The sequence below is a fragment of the Myripristis murdjan genome, chromosome 16 (genome assembly GCF_902150065.1).
Source record: "Myripristis murdjan chromosome 16, fMyrMur1.1, whole genome shotgun sequence".
NCBI classification, from domain to species: Eukaryota; Metazoa; Chordata; class Actinopteri; order Holocentriformes; family Holocentridae; genus Myripristis; species Myripristis murdjan.
In genome coordinates, this window is record NC_043995.1 from 33,072,642 (window position 1) to 33,091,566 (window position 18,925).

Sequence of the window (18,925 nt, forward strand, 5' to 3'; positions counted from 1 at the left end):
TGTCTGTCTGCCTCTCTGCCTGTCTGTCTGCTTGTCTGTCTTTCTGTCTGTCTGTCTGTCTGTATGGTTCAGATCGTACAGAACAGTATCGATAATCATGAGAGGAGGCTGGGAATCTCTCTCTCTCTCTCAGCCTGCAGGGGTCGCTGTGGAGCTGCCGAGGAGCCGCTGAGCAGCAGGGAAGAGGAGGAGGAGGAGGCGGAGGAGGAGGAGGAGGGGACGGGGGGGCTGAGGGGGGTTAAGGAGGAGGAATCGGACACCAGCGACACTCCACACCGAGCAGGGAGCAGAGAGCAGGCCGCTGTCAGCGCCCCGCAGCCCGGCATCAGCAGAGAGCGGAGCGGCGGAGGAGGAGCGTCACCTCCCGGGTCCAGGCTGCCTCACAGGCCGGTCTCTCTCGTCCGGAGCAGCGGCGGAGCTTTGAGCGAACATAACGGAAGAGCGAGGAGCCCGGAGCCGCCGGCGGCCGCCTGTCAGCCCGCAGCATGAAGAAGAACAGCTCCGGGAAGCGGGTGAGTGTCCGCGTTTCTAACGGAAAACACGGAGCCGACGAACAAAAGCTACGGCTGCCTCTCTCGCTGTTATTTTGAAGGATAAGTCGCTCAACTTCCGGCAGAACCCTCGCTGCGCTCTGCCTGGGCTGAACCAAGACTTCCGGTTTTAACCTTCAAAATAAAATCCTTACTGACGAACGAGTTGGGGCACTATTTGAGAAATAGTAAAAAAAAAGTAAAGTGCTTGAAAATTAAAATGAAGTAATGAGTGTAAGGAGCGGCTGTGCGCTCGGTGGGAGCCTGGCTGTTGTTCTCGGGCCGGACAGGAAGTCGCGCAGCAGCCTGAGGTCTAATCTGCTTAGCGGCTCTTTGCAGCTCCAGTTTCACTCAGTCTGCTCATACAGCTGACATTAATCTGCATGTCAGGAACTCCGGCTTTTCTGCTCATACAAGTGACTTGAGTGTGTGAGATGTGTTCTAATGCTGTGTTGAATGTGTTGAATGTGTGTGTGTGTGTGTCACGGTGGCCGTCGGGGCTCACATTACTGATGGAGCTGAAGTGTGTGAGCCGCTGCTGACTCACATGCTCTGATCTGCTGCTGGAGGTGATATAAATAGAGGAGAAGAAGAGCCGAGGCCGCAGGAATGTGGCTGAATCTGCATGACAAAAGACAGAAAGTCTCCGAGTGCATCTCAATGAGCTGCAGGACACACACACACACACACACACACACACAGATAAACAGACACACACAGTCACTCTCCAAATCTCTCTCTCTTCTCTCTCTCTCTCTCTCTCTCTCTCACACACACACACACACACACACACACACACACACACAGCTGTCACCTCCACACAGTAGTGGCACTGAACATCTGAAAAGATCCACCGAGCTGCAAAACACACACACACACACACACACACACACACACACACACACAGTTAAGTTTGTGGTACTTTTGTTTTCCAACCAAGACGTCTTGTAATATAATTTGATATTCATTATTATAATAATTGCAAATATGGTCTTTTTACTAGTTTTGATAATTTTGTAGTAATTTCTTTAAAAATATTAATTTTTAGGTCATTTTCTTATAACTTTGTGCTTATTTCTTACTTTTTTGATAATTTGCTCACCACTTTTTGCCCATGTTTTTAAAGCTAAAACATGGGCAAAAAGCTGAAACATGAAAAGACCACCATATAGTCTAGGGAGATATATTGAGGGTCAATATCAGGGCCGTCCCTAAACATTTGTGGGCCATCATCCCATCATCCACCGGGGTGTGTGTGTGTGTGTGTGTGTGTGTGTGTGTGTGTGTGGTGGTGGTGGGGGGGTGGATTTGCATCCACATGATCCTCTGTGTAAATCAGATCGCTTTAGAGCTGCTGGAAGGTTTATTTTTTCCACTTTGACGGAGCCAGGCTAACGACTCCTATAGACTTCAAGTCTTTATGCTAAGCTAACAGGAAATGCTACCCATGGGAACTGAACCAAAATGGTGTCCAACATCTGGTCTCAGTCTGGGTCGGGATTTTACCCAAAACGTTGGAATATTCCTTTAAAATGTTTGGAGCAAGTCAGCGGCTCTGCTGTTCATCTGCTCACCTGCAATTTCAGTCGGCCAATCAGCACCATCGTGGGGCGGGACAAACGTTGCTGACATCATCAAGGTGTGCCAGAGCCAGCGATCATAGCATGTTAGCAAACACTGGCTAACAGCAGAACGTGGAGGATGAAGTTATGGATGCTGCTGTCGACGCTGTTTGAAATAAATTCAAAATAAAGTTTCATTTAAAGTCTGTTTGTTAGCATTAGCTTAGCTCCTCTGTAGATCAGAGTAGAGTAATTTAGAGTAGAGTAATTTTTTATATTAACGTTCTGGTAAATTTTTGCTAATTTGTAATTCATCATGTTTTTGGAATAAATCCAGAGAATTTGGTTTGAAAGGTTAACTGCTTCCAGTTTTTTTTTCCAGCTTTTTGTGTCCATGACAAATTAATTTATGAGATAAACTGGGCAAAGTGAAAACAGTGCCATTTTTCTGCAACATGATTTGATTTGTCACATTTTTGCATCGTGATATTCTTGAATTGGAGCTCTGCTTTCTCTGCCTCCAGCGGCTGACAGTGTGTGTGTGTGTGTGTGTGTGTGTGTGTGTGTTTCAGGGCCCGCAGGACGGCAGCCAGCAGAGCGCCGTGCCGGACAAAGTGGGATGGATCCGGAAGTTCTGCGGGAAGGGAATCTTCAGGGAAATCTGGAAGAGCCGCTTTGTGATCCTGAGAGGAGATCAGCTGTTCATCTCAGAGAAGGAGGTGGGTGTGGGCGGGGCTTCAGGTGATTGACAGCTCCCATCAGCCTGTGGAGGTGATCAGGTTTATGGCGAAAGGTCAGGGGAAGGACAGCCAACCTTTAATTATCGCCATGGTAACGTGGAGTCAGAGGTCTCTTGGAGGAGCAGGCATGTCAGAGACAGACGGCGTTGCCATGGAGACAGATGGCAGCGTCAGGACTGAGGGTTCAATTCCCTGTGACTTTGCCTGTCTGTCAGTCTGTCTATCTGACTGTCTGTCTGTCTGTCTGCCTGTCTGTCTGTCTGCCTGTCTGTCTGTCTCGTGCTGAGTGATGTCGTCCCTCCTTGTTAACCTCGTTAATTCACTTCATTTATTAAACTGCTGTGATGAATTTAAAGGGACAGTTCAGATTTTTAAGGAGCTGGAACTTTTTATTCTCCAGAGTACTGCTGAGTACTGCTGAGTACTGCTGAGTACAGCTGTTTACGGCTAAGTACTGCTGGGTACTGCTGAGTACTGCTGAGTACTGCTGTTTACTGCTAAGTACTGCTGAGTACTGCTGAGTACTGCTGTTTACTGCTAAGTACTGCTGAGTACTGCTGAGTACTGCTGAGTACTGCTGTTTACTGCTAAGTACTGCTGAGTACTGCTGAGTACTGCTGAGTACTGCTGTTTATGGCTAAGTACTGCTGAGTACTGCTGAGTACTGCTGAGTACTGCTGAGTACTGCTGAGTACTGCTGTTTACTGCTAAGTACTGCTAAGTACTGCTGAGTACTGCTGAGTACTGCTGTTTACTGCTAAGTACTGCTAAGTACTGCTGGGTACTGCTGAGTACTGCTGAGTACTGCTGTTTACTGCTAAGTACTGCTGAGTACTGCTGAGTACTGCGTTCCGACCCCAGCAGAATCAGGACTGTTTATGTCCCGGTGGTCGGAGCAGCTGGGAGCTGATTGGCTGTTTTCAGTCGGATCACGGTTCTGTTTTTATCTTCTCCCCGCTGACCTGAGGGGGTTCCTCAGGGCAGAACCTCCCGGGGGTCTGAGGTGTGTTGTGGTTCTGTGGCGTGTTGACGTGAAAAGGTGGCCTCCTGAGGTCCGGCCTGTGTTGATGTTTATCTGCCCGGGTTCTCGCTCTGTTCTCTGCATCGTCTCATGAACAAAGAAAGTTCCTCCTCCACTTTCTACTGTTCTGCTCTGCCCCCCCCCTCGTGCTGGAGTCGGGTTTCAGCCTCCTCTGAGGCAGCAGCGCTCCGGTTTCACCTCTGCACCTGCCGGCAGCAGGACCGTCCTCTGAGAGAACCTTCATCCCAGCCGGAGACCCTCTGTTAGAGCTGTCATGATGACCAGAGAAGGTTCTCTGGGACAGTGGTTATTAAGCTGAGAACGTTCTGTGATAGAACCTTTAATAACCAGGTAACATCCTCAGTTAGAACCTTTACAAGCTTGATGTCAGTAGTGAGTGAACACGTTAAAGGATCTCAGAGGAACGTCTGTCTGCTCTGAGGCTCTTAGCGGGTTCTCGTCAGGTCGCTGTTCTCCGCCTCAGCAGCCTCAGGCGCTTGAAGAGTTTTGATTATAAAATGAAACTGTTCTTTCAAAAAGAGCTTTGGGAAGCAAAGTTCTTGCTCGGCTAAATAAGGAACGTTTACAGATCAGATCCACATCCGGTGATGAGTTTCACCTAAAGATTTCTTCCCAGAATGCTTTGCGCCGCGTGTTTCCAGATCTGCAGCCTCTCAGCTGATGCTGGTTCATTTCAGTTCTTCCACTGAGTTCTGCAGGAGTTCCACCGTCTGAGTCGGTTCTCAGAGGAACACGGAACCTCTCGCTCTGTGAAAGTTTTATTTCATCCTCTTAACAAACTTCGCCTTATTTATTTTTATATTGTTTCTCTTTTTTCTCTGGTTGTCATTTTCAGTAATTGTTTTGTGATTTATTTTAAAATATTTTTAATAATTATAATGATACATGGTTTTCTTTTGGCTGAATTTCCAGTAATGTTTGTTTGTTTGGTCATTTATTGATTGATTTTATTGATTTATTTATTAGCTTGTTTGTTTATTTATTTAAATGTTTTTATTTTGGGGTCATTTGGGATTTTTCTTGTGACTTGCTTCCTGACTGGCTCTCAGTGAGGCTCCTCCACCTGAGGATCCGTGGGAACCTGCTGACTCTGTGTGGTGACTCGGTCTTACGGGGCAGAGCCGCTCGTTTTGTTTTGGAAATGCCCTCCTGCTCTCAGTTCTGCCAGACTCTCTCGTTTCCTCTGAAAGCTGCTTTCTTTTCAGCTCGACGGCGGATTCTGACGTCAGCTGGACTCAAACACTCGACGACCAAATTAGGAGTCAAGCTGTTCGCTCAAACTCTGTTCTGCTTTCTGTGGTGATGAGAAAGACTTCCTGTCAGCAGCTGGGCTTCCTGTCTGGTCAGGAATAGGCCTGCTGGGGTTTTCTGACACCAGACCAGAAAAACCCAAAGGCAGCCGCTCACGCTCACCTCTGCTGCACATTCGACAAGAATAACAGTCGTGTTCGCATGAAGTGTGAACGCTGTGGAGGGTTACAGTCTGTTTGAGTGCAGACTGGTTTCCTTCTGCTTTTCACCTCCTCCTCCTCCTCTCTCTTCTTCTTCTTCTTCTTATCTCGTCTCTAGTTTCCACTGCACTCCTCTGCTCCTTCCTCCTGTGTGTGTGTGTGTGTGTGTGTGTGTGTGTGTCACTGTTAGAAAATGAGGTGAATTTTTCTGGGTAAAACAAACACCCAGCAGCACAGAGCCTCGTCCACGTCGTGTCTCTGCTGAAGCTCCGTCTCTCTGATACTGAAGGAAAATATTCAAAGCCGAGACGCCGTTGTTTGATGCCTGCAGAATTGCATCAAAAAGAAAAGATCTGCACGTCTTGTGCATCATTTTAGACACGTTTCCCTGGAACTCAGCAGCTCATGTTTGGGATCTTTGGAAACCTCAGGATCTCAGCCTGAATTTCAGATATTTTGTCTGCACATGTGGAAATTTGCCTTCAGCTTCACAAGTTAAACACAACTCAGTAAATCACAATACATACAGTAACATACATATAGAGTCATTGCATTTGGTATGAAAGACTTTTTTTTTTTTTTCGTAAACGTTCTTGGCTGCTCCAGCGGCTCTACAGCTCCAACACAATATTTTACCGTGGATAATAAAGTTCTGGCTGTTTGAAGGAAGCCTCGCTGATGTGAACAGCGTGGTTGAAAAGGTCAAGGCCTTAAAAAAGCCTGAAATGTCTCGAGTCCTGCATGTTGTTAGAAGTTGTGTATTATTTAAAGGAATAGTTCCCCAAAATGTAATTTTAGTGGTCATGTCGAGCCGCTCTGCCTCCGCTGATGCAGGAGACGAGGCTGATGCTCTCAGTGTTCTGCAGAAACTTGAAAAAACTCATGACTAAAAAGGGAACCTGGCACAAAGTGACAATGACCAACACACCAAAGACGTTTTTTTTTTTTATCTGTTTTTATCTCTGGATTACGATGTTGTCACAGCTTTTCTAACGGCCAGCAGTTTGTCACATGCAGCTCGGCTCTACTTCCCCTTCTGCTGCACATTTCCTAAAATAGAGATAAAAGCCGAGCGCAGCAGACCGAGGCAGAACCGACTCTCTGACTTCCTCGTTCATCAGGATGAACCTCGTGGAAACTTCAGATCAGAGTTTGGACGAGAACCTGAGGCGACCCGGGTTCTAATCTCTAATCTGGCAGGGAAGAAGGAAGCGGCCGCATTTATGATCAAACACAACAAAATGAGCCGGTGGTGGATCACAGAGGCAAACAGCAGGAACGCAGTTTGGTTGCATGACGGGCGCGCTCACCTTGCGTTGGGCCTGCGAGCCGTTTCACATTCACTCTGACCCTGAACGCATCTCGGTCTGGGACCCCAGGGAGAGGGGCTTATTTTAAATTTAACCTTTATTTATACAGGTACAGAGTCATTTGGACCCCAAAAGGTTGAAAAACACCAGAATTATCCTTTAACTTCCCCGAGTTCATGTTGGTAATCCAGCATGATGTGTGTGTGTGTGTGTGTGTGTGTGTGTGTGTGTGTGTGTGTGTGTGTGTGTGTGTCAGATCTTGTCTACATACAGAGAATATTCAAAGACAGATGATTAAAGTTCATTAAAACATTATTTTTTGATAAAATCATTAAAATAGTTCTCCATACATCCTATTAATATTAATAATAATTAATATTCAGATTTATATCTGCTCCAGTCTGATCTGATGCTGACTGATTGATTACATATTGATTGTAGAAATGATCAACCTGAACTACATGAATAGTTCTGTTCTTATTGTTATATTATTCATAGTTTTGTTATCATTATTATTCTTTGACTGCAGTTCAGTCGACAGAAAAAAACCTCAATGTTGTTGCATTTCTGATTATTATTATAATATTGTACTATTATTATGGTGTGATGACTGGATATTATTCATCATTATTATTATAATTAGAGAGGGAACATGTGTCCTGTTTTTTTCTGCTTGTTATAGATATTTAAAATATGTTTGAATATTTGGCAGTATTAATATTATTGTTATTATCATTACCCAGAGTGAGTCAGTAGTCAGTTGTGTTGCTGTGTATCGCTGCTTCATGCAACTTTAATGAGCCTCTCACAGAGACCAGAACCTGTGAGTGTGTGTGTGTGCGTGTGTGTGTGTGTGTGTGTGTGTGTCACTTATCAATTATAGATTGAGTATTTTCTGCAGCGCTCCCAGTCTGCAGCTCCACAGTCACATGGGATGAACTGTACAGACTATTGATCGGCTGTCTGTGGAGCTATTGATCATGTGACTGCAAACAGTTTAATGTCAGCTGCACACACACACACACTTACACACACACACACACACACACAGCCGACTCCCTGCTGTGACAGACTGCAGGACGCTGTGACAAAGACGACTGAGGGAAGTGAAGAGGCCTCACTCTGCTCAGATGTCCTCAACAGGCTGCAGCAGTGATGATGATGATGATGATGATGATGGTCCTGTCAGCTTCACACTGTGGCCAGAACTCTGTCACTTCATAGAAACTCAGTAACGTTACACACAGAAGACCGCGTCGCAGCAAAACCTTCACAAAGTCGCCGCTTCACACTTCACCACATGACGCAGAGGACGTTAGACATCATTTTTTAAAAAAAGATGTACAGAAAGGCAGTCTGCGTTGAGCACGCCGCGGCGCCGCTGACACGTGACATCACCGCTGACACGTGACATCACCGCTGACACGTGACATCACCGCAAACGTGCTGATCAGACAAATCACCCTGGTGTACTTTTATTGGTAGAAGACGAAATACGTCAAGGTGTCCGTACTTTTTCCAGAAATCATGACAGAAGTGGCCGGGGAGTGAGGTGTCTTACTTCCTTCCCGTCTCTGGCTGTGACATGTCGAGTGGGCGTGGCTCTTCTGACAGGAAGCTCATTTTCCCAGCATCATCAGTCCAGTCAATAGTAACGGTTAATAATTGATGAGCGGCCGCTGCGTAATGGAAACACGGAGAGTTGCTTTAAACATCCATGACGGCGTCCGCTGCTGCTGAGGGTGTTCACCTGCGATGGGTCACCTGAGCCGGGGGGCGGGGGGCGGAGTCAGAGGGGCTGACAGACAGTCGCTGTAACGACGTCATGTTCGATGCTGAGAACATCCCTGATTTCTCAGCATGGGCTTTTCTTTAAGAGAGTTAAACCAACCAACATTGACTTGTGGTCGGTGTCCTCCAGACGGGGTGAGGCTGCGTAACGAGCCGGGTGGAGTTAATCATGTTAACGGTAACATGATTAGCCTGCTGGCTAGTTAGCGAGCTAACAGTGTGTTCAGGTTGGCTGAGCTGACTCTCTTCGTGTTTTGTCGTGTTCAGCTCCGGCTCGCCTCAGCGGGAGGAGATTTGCCTCCTGGGGATTTTACAGAGTTCATTAGAAATAAAAGCATCCTGATAAAAACAGAAACACTGACATGAAGCCGCTGTTCCACCCCGTCCTGCCCTCTAATGGAAATTGATTGGCACTTAACATGAAGGGTGGTGGTGGGGCGTGTGTGTGTGTGTGTGTGTGTGTGATCCTGACATGATGGACCTGCTGCTTCCTGTCTGAGGGCCCGAGAAGAAAACGTTCATCCTGTTGTATTTTCACACACAGCAGACAGACACAGTTTTTTCCTAGAACAGCAACGTTACATTTTGCAGGGCCATTTCATTCCATCGGCATCCTATGAAACGGTGTCAGCTTAGTCGGGGAGGCGGGGCCAACTTTGAGTGTCGTGTTTACAAGCCGCAGCCGACAAATCCTGCTCAGTCTGCCTTTCAGGGAATCCTGGATGACTTGGCGGCACATGAGGCTCTATGCTGATGACTTGTGATGAATATTCCTGATATTTGATGATCTGTGATTTATTTCTGTTTTTACTGTAACGTGTTATATGTTCTTGTATGTCTGCAGGCCTGTTATCTGTGCTGCTGCCTGTTTTGGACTGGATGCTCTTGTAAAAGGAGATTTTTTAATCTCAATGGGCCTTTCCTGGTGAAATAATACAAAAAAAAAATAGCCAAAATTAGTTTTAACAAAAATGCAAATAAAATCTATATAAAAATTAGCAAAACAATGACCAAAACATTTAGTTTTAAATACTTTTGGAAGCATTGACGCTGACCAACAGACTCAAAGTGCTGAGGTCATGTTACAATAATCAAATTGAATTGTAGTTGATCTGAATTTTCCCTCATTTTGCAGAGGACCCCCGGATCCCCAAAAGGACCTCTGGGGGTCCTCAGACCCCACTTTGAAAACCACTGCTCTATGTGACAAATGCATTGGAGACCTTACATGTTTATAATCTTCACACTAGCAGGAACGTGGGACATTTGAGACAGAAACACGATGACATTCAGTTCAGTCAGCAACTGAGATGCAAATCAGACCAGTGTGTGTGTGTGTGTGTGTGTGTGTGTGTGAGGGGTGGGGTGGGTGGGGGTGGGGGTCGTGGTTGTAGTCCGCTGAGAGTCAGTTCAGCTGAAGGTGACATGTGTTGGGTTGGTGAAAGGGGGGGAGAGGGTGGGGGCTCCCAAAACCTTCTGTTGTCTGCCGGCTCCACTTACAGACACACACACACACACACACACACACACAGTGCAGCGTCACTACTCCACACTGTGATTCAGTCGTTCTCTGCCTCCTCATCATCCTAATGCGGCCCAGCTGAGCTCAGACCAGCTGAACTTCACTGTGAATTGAAGTTTCCAAAGATCCCAAACCTGAGCGTCTGAATTCCAGGGAGATGTGTCTAAAATGATGCACAAGACATGATGATCCCTTCTATGTGATGTGATTCTGCAGCCATGAAACAACAGGCTTGGCTTTGAATGTTTCCCTCAGTATCAGAGAGACGATGTGTGTGTGACTCTGCTGCTCCATGGAAACACTCTGAAGACACCTGGGACGAAATCTGAGGGGAAACCAGCTTACTGAGCAGTTCAACAGTCAGTGTGTGTGTGTGTGTGTGTGTGTGTGTGTGTGTGTGTGTGTGTGTTAGATAGTAGTTAATATTCATACCAGAATCAGTGTTAATATCAGTCATAGTGTCTTCAGTCACTTTAGTAATCAGATTACTCCCTGATATGTGAGTTACCATGGAAACAGAAAATCAGTTTCTGTAATCAGGTCAAAGGTCATGAGGAGAAAGCCGGTCAGCACAGGTGGATTTCTGCTGCCGTGGAAACACGTCGCAGTTACTATGTAATAATATGGCTTCTGGTCGCCATGGAAACAAAGTAAGTGTCTGCCCTCCGCCTGTGTTCCTGTCTCACCTCTCACCTGTCTGTCTGTCAGGTGAGGGAGGAGCGGCGGGCGGACGAGGTGCTGGATTTGTCGGATTATGAACGCTGCGAGGAGATCAGGAAGCTGAAGAGCCGCAGCAAAAAGAACCACAGCAAGTTCAGACTGCAGCGCTGCAGCACGCCAGGCAACACGGTACCTGTCTGTCTGACTGCCTGTCTGTCTGACTGACTGTCTGTCTGTCTGACTGTCTGACTGACTGACTGTCTGTCTGACTGCCTGACTGACTGACTGTCTGTCTGACTGCCTGACTGCCTGTCTGACTGTCTGTCTGCCTGCCTGTCTGTCTGCCTGCCTGCCTGCCTGCCTGTCTGTCTGACTGTCTGTCTGACTGCCTGTCTGACTGTCTGTCTGACTGCCTGTCTGACTGACTGACTGACTGACTGTCTGTCTGCCTGCCTGTCTGACTGCCTGTCTGACTGACTGTCTGTCTGTCTGACTGTCTGTCTGACTGCCTGTCTGACTGACTGACTGACTGTCTGTCTGCCTGCCTGTCTGTCTGACTGACTGACTGACTGACTGACTGACTGTCTGACTGACTGTCTGTGTGACTGTCTGAATGACTGACTGACTGACTGCCTGACTGTCTGTCTGACTGACTGTCTGTCTGACTGACTGACTGCCTGTCTGACTGTCTGTCTGCCTGCCTGTCTGTCTGACTGACTGACTGACTGACTGTCTGACTGACTGTCTGAATGACTGACTGCCTGTCTGACTGCCTGTCTGACTGACTGTCTGTCTGTCTGACTGCCTGACTGCCTGTCTGTCTGTCTGACTGCCTGACTGCCTGTCTGACTGTCTGAATGACTGACTGACTGTCTGTCTGACTGCCTGTCTGTCTGACTGCCTGTCTGACTGTCTGTCTGTCTGACTGCCTGACTGCCTGTCTGACTGACTGACTGTCTGTCTGACTGCCTGTCTGACTGACTGACTGTCTGTCTGACTGCCTGTCTGTCTGACTGACTGACTGACTGTCTGTCTGTCTGACTGCCTGACTGTCTGACTGACTGTCTGTCTGACTGCCTGTCTGTCTGACTGCCTGTCTGACTGACTGTCTGTCTGACTGCCTGTCTGTCTGTCTGACTGCCTGACTGCCTGTCTGTCTGTCTGTCTGACTGACTGTCTGACTGACTGTCTGTCTGACTGCCTGTCTGTCTGTCTGACTGCCTGACTGCCTGTCTGTCTGTCTGTCTGACTGACTGTCTGACTGCCTGTCTGACTGACTGACTGACTGACTGCCTGTCTGTCTGACTGACTGTCTGTCTGTCTAGTCTGTTCATAAAAAGACACTTATTATCTGGTGTGTGTGCTTAATGCTGTTGTCTAGGAAAAGGGAGTAAGCAGAAGGCTACATGAACACACACACACACACACACACACACACACACACACACACACACACACACAGCAGACAGGTTGTCAGCCATCTGCAGGCTGTCCCAGAAATACCCAGAATGCCCCGGGGGAGGACAGGGTGTCAAACTGACTGGGTGGCAGCTTCTGTTGCACACACACACACACACACACACACACACACACACACACACACACACACACACACAGGACCATCTGGTGATCTTTCTCCCACTGACCACCAACACTTAATGTGTGTGTGTGTGTGTGTGTGTGAGAGAGAGAGAGAGAGAGAGAGAGAGAGAGAGAGAGAGAGAGAGAGAGAGAGAGAGAGAGGGCTGGCCTGTGATTGCTCTGCCAGTGTTTTCATGATGTGATGTCACAGTTTAGTCCAAGTCACACACACACACACACACACACACTACTCATACACTGACAGTGTGTGTGTGTGTGTGTGTGTGTGTGTGTGTGTGTGTGCAGGTTCCTAACCTGGTCTTCCTGGCTGTCAGTCCAGAAGAGAAAGAGTCCTGGATCAACGCCCTGAACACGGCCATCACCCGAGCCAAGAACCGCATCCTGGATGAGGTGCGTCATCACCTGCATCACCTTCATCACCTTCACCATCCTCATCATCATCACCTTCATCACCTGCATCACCTGCATCACCTTCATCATCCTCACCTGAATCACCCATTCATGTGGATGAATTGTACTAAAATTAAGCCTTCCTGAGGTTCACTGGTGTGAAAAAGTCTGTTTGTATGAATTAATTATTATTTAAGGAATTAACAATAATTATTATAAATTAATACATTTATGAATTAATTATCTCAGTTCTGAGATAATTATCTCATTAATGCAGAAACACAGTCAGTTTTTTTCTTGCGTAAGTGCATCACGCCTCTGTCGGGGAGAGGTGGCTGATGGAAGGCAGCAGGAGGAACATGAATGTTTTTTATGAGTAGGAAGCTGGTATTTACGATTACAGCGACGTGGAGTGAACGCAGCATGGCAGGAAGGCTGGGCGGAGGTGAAACTGAAAGCCTCTGCAGCAGGAAGTGTGTCAGTCTATACCTGATCAATACTCACCCTGTCAAACACACTCATACAGCACACACACACCGATCAAAGCTACAAGTCCATGAGAAACACACAGTTCTGATGCTCCGGGGAGAAACAGCTGATCAAAGTAATTTACTACAGTTTTTCTACAGTTTTTTATTTATTTATTTGCTCAAATTTGCTTCTGCCCTCTCTCCCAGGTGACGGTGGAAGACTCTCAGCTGTCTCACCTGACCCGCGACAGAGTGAAGATTCCTCACAACAGACGGCTGCCGACCCGAGGTCACCTGCTGGCTGTGGTCAGTCCCCCCCTAACCCTAACCCCCCACCCCCTCCATATTCACATGTCAACAGCACCTGTGGATTCAGAGCTTTCATATGTCAACATGTTTTCCAAAAACGTTTTAGTCAGAAGGAAATCCTGGTGATTTGAGCCCAGAATCACAATATTATGATCAGCATCCAGACACTGAAGAGACATTGCAGGCATTCAGACAGCTTTTAATTTTAATCTCAGATAATATCCAAGTTTTTTTCTCGTAAATTAACGAGTTTAATCTCGGAAATTCTGATTTTTTTTTTCTCAGAATATTACACCCCCCCTCCCTACCCGGCTCCATATTTTTCTCCCTACAATGACCTTAATACGCTGTTGTAGAAATGTGACCTAAAAGCAGACGCTCTGTCTTCACGTGGTGCTTTTTGTCCAGGACACTGAACTAAACTGAGCTGAGCTGATCTGATTGGCTGTCTGCTGTCTCTCCAGGCGTCGACCTCGTCCTCAGATGGGATGCTGACTCTGGATCTGATCCAGGAGGAAGACGCTTCTCCGCGGGGTTCAGTCGGCTGTGATCGTTTCCAAATCGACCAGTCACTGTCCCACCTCAGCCCGGACTGTCCCAGGTCCAAAACAGACAGCGCTCTGTCCGCCAAGACTGCCGAGGCTTCTGGGAAATCGCAGAGCCTGCCCCGTGAGACGGCGGTGGCGTGGGAGCAGACGCCAACGGGTCCCGCCCAGACACCACTGGCAGGAAAGCGCTTGACGACGGCTGAAAAAAACCGCTGTGCCTCCATGGACGAGATTCTGTCGCATTCGGAGACGACGCGAACCTCCAAGAACCAGATGTCGCCGATGGTCGGTTCACCTGCATCTCCGCCGCCGGGGGCTGCCGCGCCCCTCAGCCAGCTGCAGGAGCTCATCAGCCAGAAGCTGGAGAAGACCGAGCGGCTGCTGACGGAGGTGCGGGGCGGTGCGCAGGACGATGGCGACGCCGGCAAGGCCAAGGGGAAGGAGTCAGTGGAGGTGGCACGAGCTGAGGCAGAGAGACTGCTGAGGGAGGCGGCGGCCGCCTGGGGCCAAGCCAGGGAGGTGCTGGAGGAGGTGAAGGAGCTGAGGGCGCTGTACCAGCAGCTGGACGCCCCACCTGGAACCTCCCTGTCCCCGTCCACCTCCTCCAGCTGCTCCAAGCAGAACCCACACCGCAAGAGCCTGATGTGACCACAGGACCCACTGACCGGTACTGACTGGTTCTGACTGGTACTGACTGGTTCTGACTGGTTCTGACTGGTACTGACTGGGCCCGTCCTGTCCGGTTCTCAACGAACCCTCAAACACAAGAACAAAGACACAAAACTGCAACCAGCGCCTGTTTGAGTCTGTTGGACCGGACAGGAAACAGAAACCTCTTTTGTACAAAATACAGACTCAGAAGGAGCAGATGAACATGAAAGAGTTCTGCAATGCTGCGCTCTGAAGGTCAGAGGTCAAAGGTTAAGGTAGAGCGGTCAGGTCCGAATCAGAGGTCTGATCAGCGATTAGATCAGCGATTAGATGATCATCCTGATTATTTTGGTACGTTTTGTTATTGATCATGATTATTAGCATAGCAGTGATTTGGGGAGCAAATTATTGCACTTTTGTGTTTTGCAGCGACGTCAGAGTCCAAATTTCAATCCACATGAAATGAAGTAAAATGATGTAGAATCTAAAGCTGTGATTATGCATGTTTGAGCAGGTCTGAATGGGAAGGTCAGGAGTGAAACGATCACCTGAGACAAAGTGAACCAAACTTTCCTCCAGGTGGAGCTCTGTGCTTCGTCTTCATCTCCTTCTCCTTCTTCTTCCTCCTCTTCCTCTTCGTCTTGTAGGAATGTCAAAGTGTCCTGTCTTGTTTCTCAGACACACTGGAAGATCGACTGGAGAATATCTGGATAATTCCTGTGATTACAATCTGACGCCAGCAGCACAGATTGGCCTGCTGTTCTTTTGCTGTAAACTCTGTGAGCTTCTCCTTGAGGACTTTGTGAGTCTGATTGGGTCCTTTTTTAGTTTTAGCTTCGACGGTGAAGACAAACAGGCAGAAACAACATTTGGGTTGTAAGCTCAGACGGTACGAGGCGAGCAGCTTCAGCACTGTTCACTGGTACAAAGAATATTCAGAGGAACAAACGTCCATCAGAGGCAGACTGAGCCGGCGTGGCCATGTGGCCGACACGCTGCAGGATGACGGAAAGAACGCAGGGCCGTCTGCCTTTTGTACACAGTGATGTCCGTATTTTTTGGTACATCAAAGGGTGAAACGTTTTGTACTTTGTTCATTTGTTCTTTTCTCAGACCACAGAACACATCATTTCCTGTTAACCGAGTTTGATTTTTTTCCTCTGTTGATTTTCAGAACAAAAAAAAACAGCATTTTATTTGATTTGATTTTTTTTTTTTTGTTGTCTGTGAACCAGAATGGAAAGAGACTGAGCTCATCAATATCGATGACCTCCTTCATGCGTGGTACCAACATCTTGTCGCGTGTCCGGATCGCCCTGAACCCCATGTCACATCCTGTTTTTTTTTTTTTTAAAGATGGTGACCGCCCGTATTAGAGCTGGGCGAAATGGACAAAGTCAACTATCACAAGACATTTGACTGAATAACTCGATATTGGTATTTGATGAGTTTAGGAACTTGCATCTCTTTACTGTAACACAGCCCTTAAAATCAGGAAAAGACAACATGATTTGACATGATCTGAAATCCCGGACAATATCTGGTTAACACGATGCATCCAGGTGAACTGTACCCGGATGTGGTTTGGGCGAATGGATCACATCACATCCCTGAGTCCTTTTCCACCTGTATGTTTGGTCACGAGCTATCCATGCTATCTTATCACCTGAGTGTTGGCAGTAAAGGACGTCCATGATCGTGACTTTGCAGATGATCACCTGCTTTATTTTTTCAACGATACCGAGCCTCCCTGCAGTCAACACAGAAGATCAGAGAGTGACGGATCCTTAAACAAACTTCATGCATCAGTTCATGTCTGCCTGGCCGCCTCTTTCTTCTTTCCATCTGGTATGAAAACACAGACGGGCTGTATTTGCATCAGGTTAGCCATTCAGCTGGAGACAAGACGTACAAAGATCTGATGGGACAGAACCGGAGTAAGAGAGCTGCACAATGTGAAGATGTGAAGGCTGTAAGAGGAGGGAGGAAGGCCAGCACACAGAAATAAACTGGACAGCTGCTGGAGGAAACACCTCTGCTTCTGCAAGGAGACAAGATTCAGACAAGATTTGATCCTGTTCAGAAAAAAGGCACTAGTGCTCAAACGATTAGTCGATTAACTGACTGGTCAACCCACAGAAAAAATAATCCATTGTAATTTCAATAACTGATTAAACATTTTAGTAATTATCCAGTAAAAAAGCCAAACATTGTCTGTCAGCTGTGATGACTAAGATGCAAGGATTACCTTTCCTCTGTTCATAGCTTCATAAAATTAGTACTGTGGGTCTTCCTTAGTCTAACCAGCAGCCAGCTGGTTATACTAAGGAAGACATTTGAAGACGTCACTTTGGGCTCTTCCCTTGAAACTTTTGCTTTATTTTTTGGACTCCATGCACTAATGATTAATTAATTAATTGAAAAAATGACCAACAGATTAATTGGCCAAGAAATTGACAGCAAAAATAATCATTAGAGGGAAGGTAGAGCGACGGTTGCAAAGTAGGGATCAACCAATTACCGGTCCTGGACGATTATCAGGGCCGATATGAAGAACTTTGCGATAATCAGCAATCGGTATCATAATTTCGATTTAGGTGATGGCCGCAATGAAAGCCACTCAGACTCCGCCTCCCCAGCGGAACAAAAACGAGTGGGCGGGGCAACGTTTCCCACAACATGGTGGTGCCTTTGCTGACCTGCCTCAAGGGTTACAGTTTTTGTTTGAATTTTATTGGATTTTATTGGACACCTTTCACAAGAAATTAACCACAGTAAATCTGATCCAGCATCACTGATCTGACCTTTAAATATCCAATTTTAATCTTTGTAAATATAGTTTTGTTGTTGTTTTTATTCAAATTTTATGTTGATTTTTTTTTTTTTTTTTTTTTTTTTTTTTTTTTTTACTAATTTTGTTTGTTACCTCTAATCTTCCTGGTAATGTTAATGAAACATTTCTGAATTCAAAGCAAGGTTTGTGTTGGTGTTTCGAAAACTCAAAATTTTGACGCTGCAATTGTTGCTTTGCTGTGAATGAATATTGGCCCTAAATATTGGTTATTGGTGTCCTTGAATAATCTGTATCAGTATCGGCCCTGATAAATCAATATTGGTTGAACCTCGGTGAAAAGGGAGCTGAGCTGTAGTTTAGTTTTGGAGGCTGACAGAAGCAGCGGGACGTCCCGCCACTCAACACGACAAAAACCCTCTGAGATCCCCCCTCAGAGACCTGAGATGAGGATGGGAAGTTCCAGAAATTTCAGAATTCAGATGATTTACTGCAGTAAATTGAGTGTGACTGAATGTGACTGAGCTGAAACATGAACTTAATAAGTCAGACAGCGGGCCGCCTGACGCCCATGACTCTCCCCTGTTTCACCCAAGCAAGCTGATTGGTCAGAGATGTGCTCCAACTGTGCTGATAATACCCATGTCTGGATTTGGTTGCTATGCCAGAGTCATTTTGTTCCTCCTGTTTTTTTTTTTTTTGTTGTTGTTTTTGTTTTTTTTTTGTATTTTTGTGAATGCAAACTTTGGAGAAGTGCATGTGTGCTGGTAACTGCTGTTAACTGGGATTATGAGCCTTGAGTGCTGCATCTCCATCACATAATCCCGGCAGAAAACGTCCCGTGGGGGATTACATCTGATCATCTGAGATATAATATGGAGGCTGTGACAGATGTGCTGCTCTGCAAGAAACAAAAGCAGGTCTGATCTTCTCATATCTGTCTGGACGTGGAGGAGCCACACGGGATCTGTTTTGATCCTGTTCAGACTCATCAGATCTGTGGACCCAAAATCTGTTTTAGTTTATTTGTTCAGACGCAGCCTGAGGCGGCGAGCGGGGCTGGAGGCCACGGCAAGGTCAAGAGACACAGCAGTGACCCCCCCCCCCCCCCCCCCCCCCCTGATCGGTTCGACTTGTTAGGCATTTATGTTTTGCCAGTGTAGCAGGGAGGGTTCAGTGTCTTGCTCAAGGACACTCAAGTTTTGTGGAGATCAAACCCAGGACATTTCAGGTACAGGACGTTCTCCAGAGAACTTTCCTCTGGTCCTCTGCGTTCCCCTCGGGGGGCTGAAGGCTCCCGAAACATCGCCCAAATCAAATCTTTGCACTGAAACCATCTCTGGGCTTCTCGATGCTTGAGACACGACCACTTGTGCAATTACTACAATCAAATCCTCGGTCAGCGACGAGTGCTTTATTGTGAAAAGTTTTATTTTTTTAGACAAAAAAAAAAAAAAAAAACAAGAAAACAAAAAAACAAAATCACACCACAGATTTGTAATCAGACTTTTGTATCTTGTAACTTTTTTGGTTGAAGCCGCCTGGTGGTCAGAGTG

The 18,925-nt window shown here is 46.8% G+C and overlaps 1 protein-coding gene across 2 annotated transcripts; it reads left to right on the plus strand.

The window, feature by feature from the left end:
* Window positions 1-229: 229 nt before the first annotated feature.
* Window positions 230-15,782, plus strand: plekho1b (pleckstrin homology domain containing, family O member 1b). Of its 2 annotated transcripts, XM_030072850.1 has the most exons (7): window positions 230-512; window positions 2,665-2,811; window positions 10,657-10,797; window positions 12,496-12,600; window positions 13,278-13,376; window positions 13,844-14,586; window positions 14,617-15,782. In XM_030072850.1, the coding sequence occupies exons 1-6, from the start codon at window positions 486-488 to the stop codon at window positions 14,573-14,575; spliced, it is 1,251 nt and encodes a 416-aa protein (XP_029928710.1). In that variant the 5' UTR covers window positions 230-485; the 3' UTR covers window positions 14,576-14,586; window positions 14,617-15,782. The 2 variants fall into 2 exon arrangements, with proteins under 2 accessions (XP_029928710.1, XP_029928709.1); XM_030072849.1 differs by having other exon boundaries at window positions 13,844-15,782.
* Window positions 15,783-18,925: the final 3,143 nt, after the last annotated feature.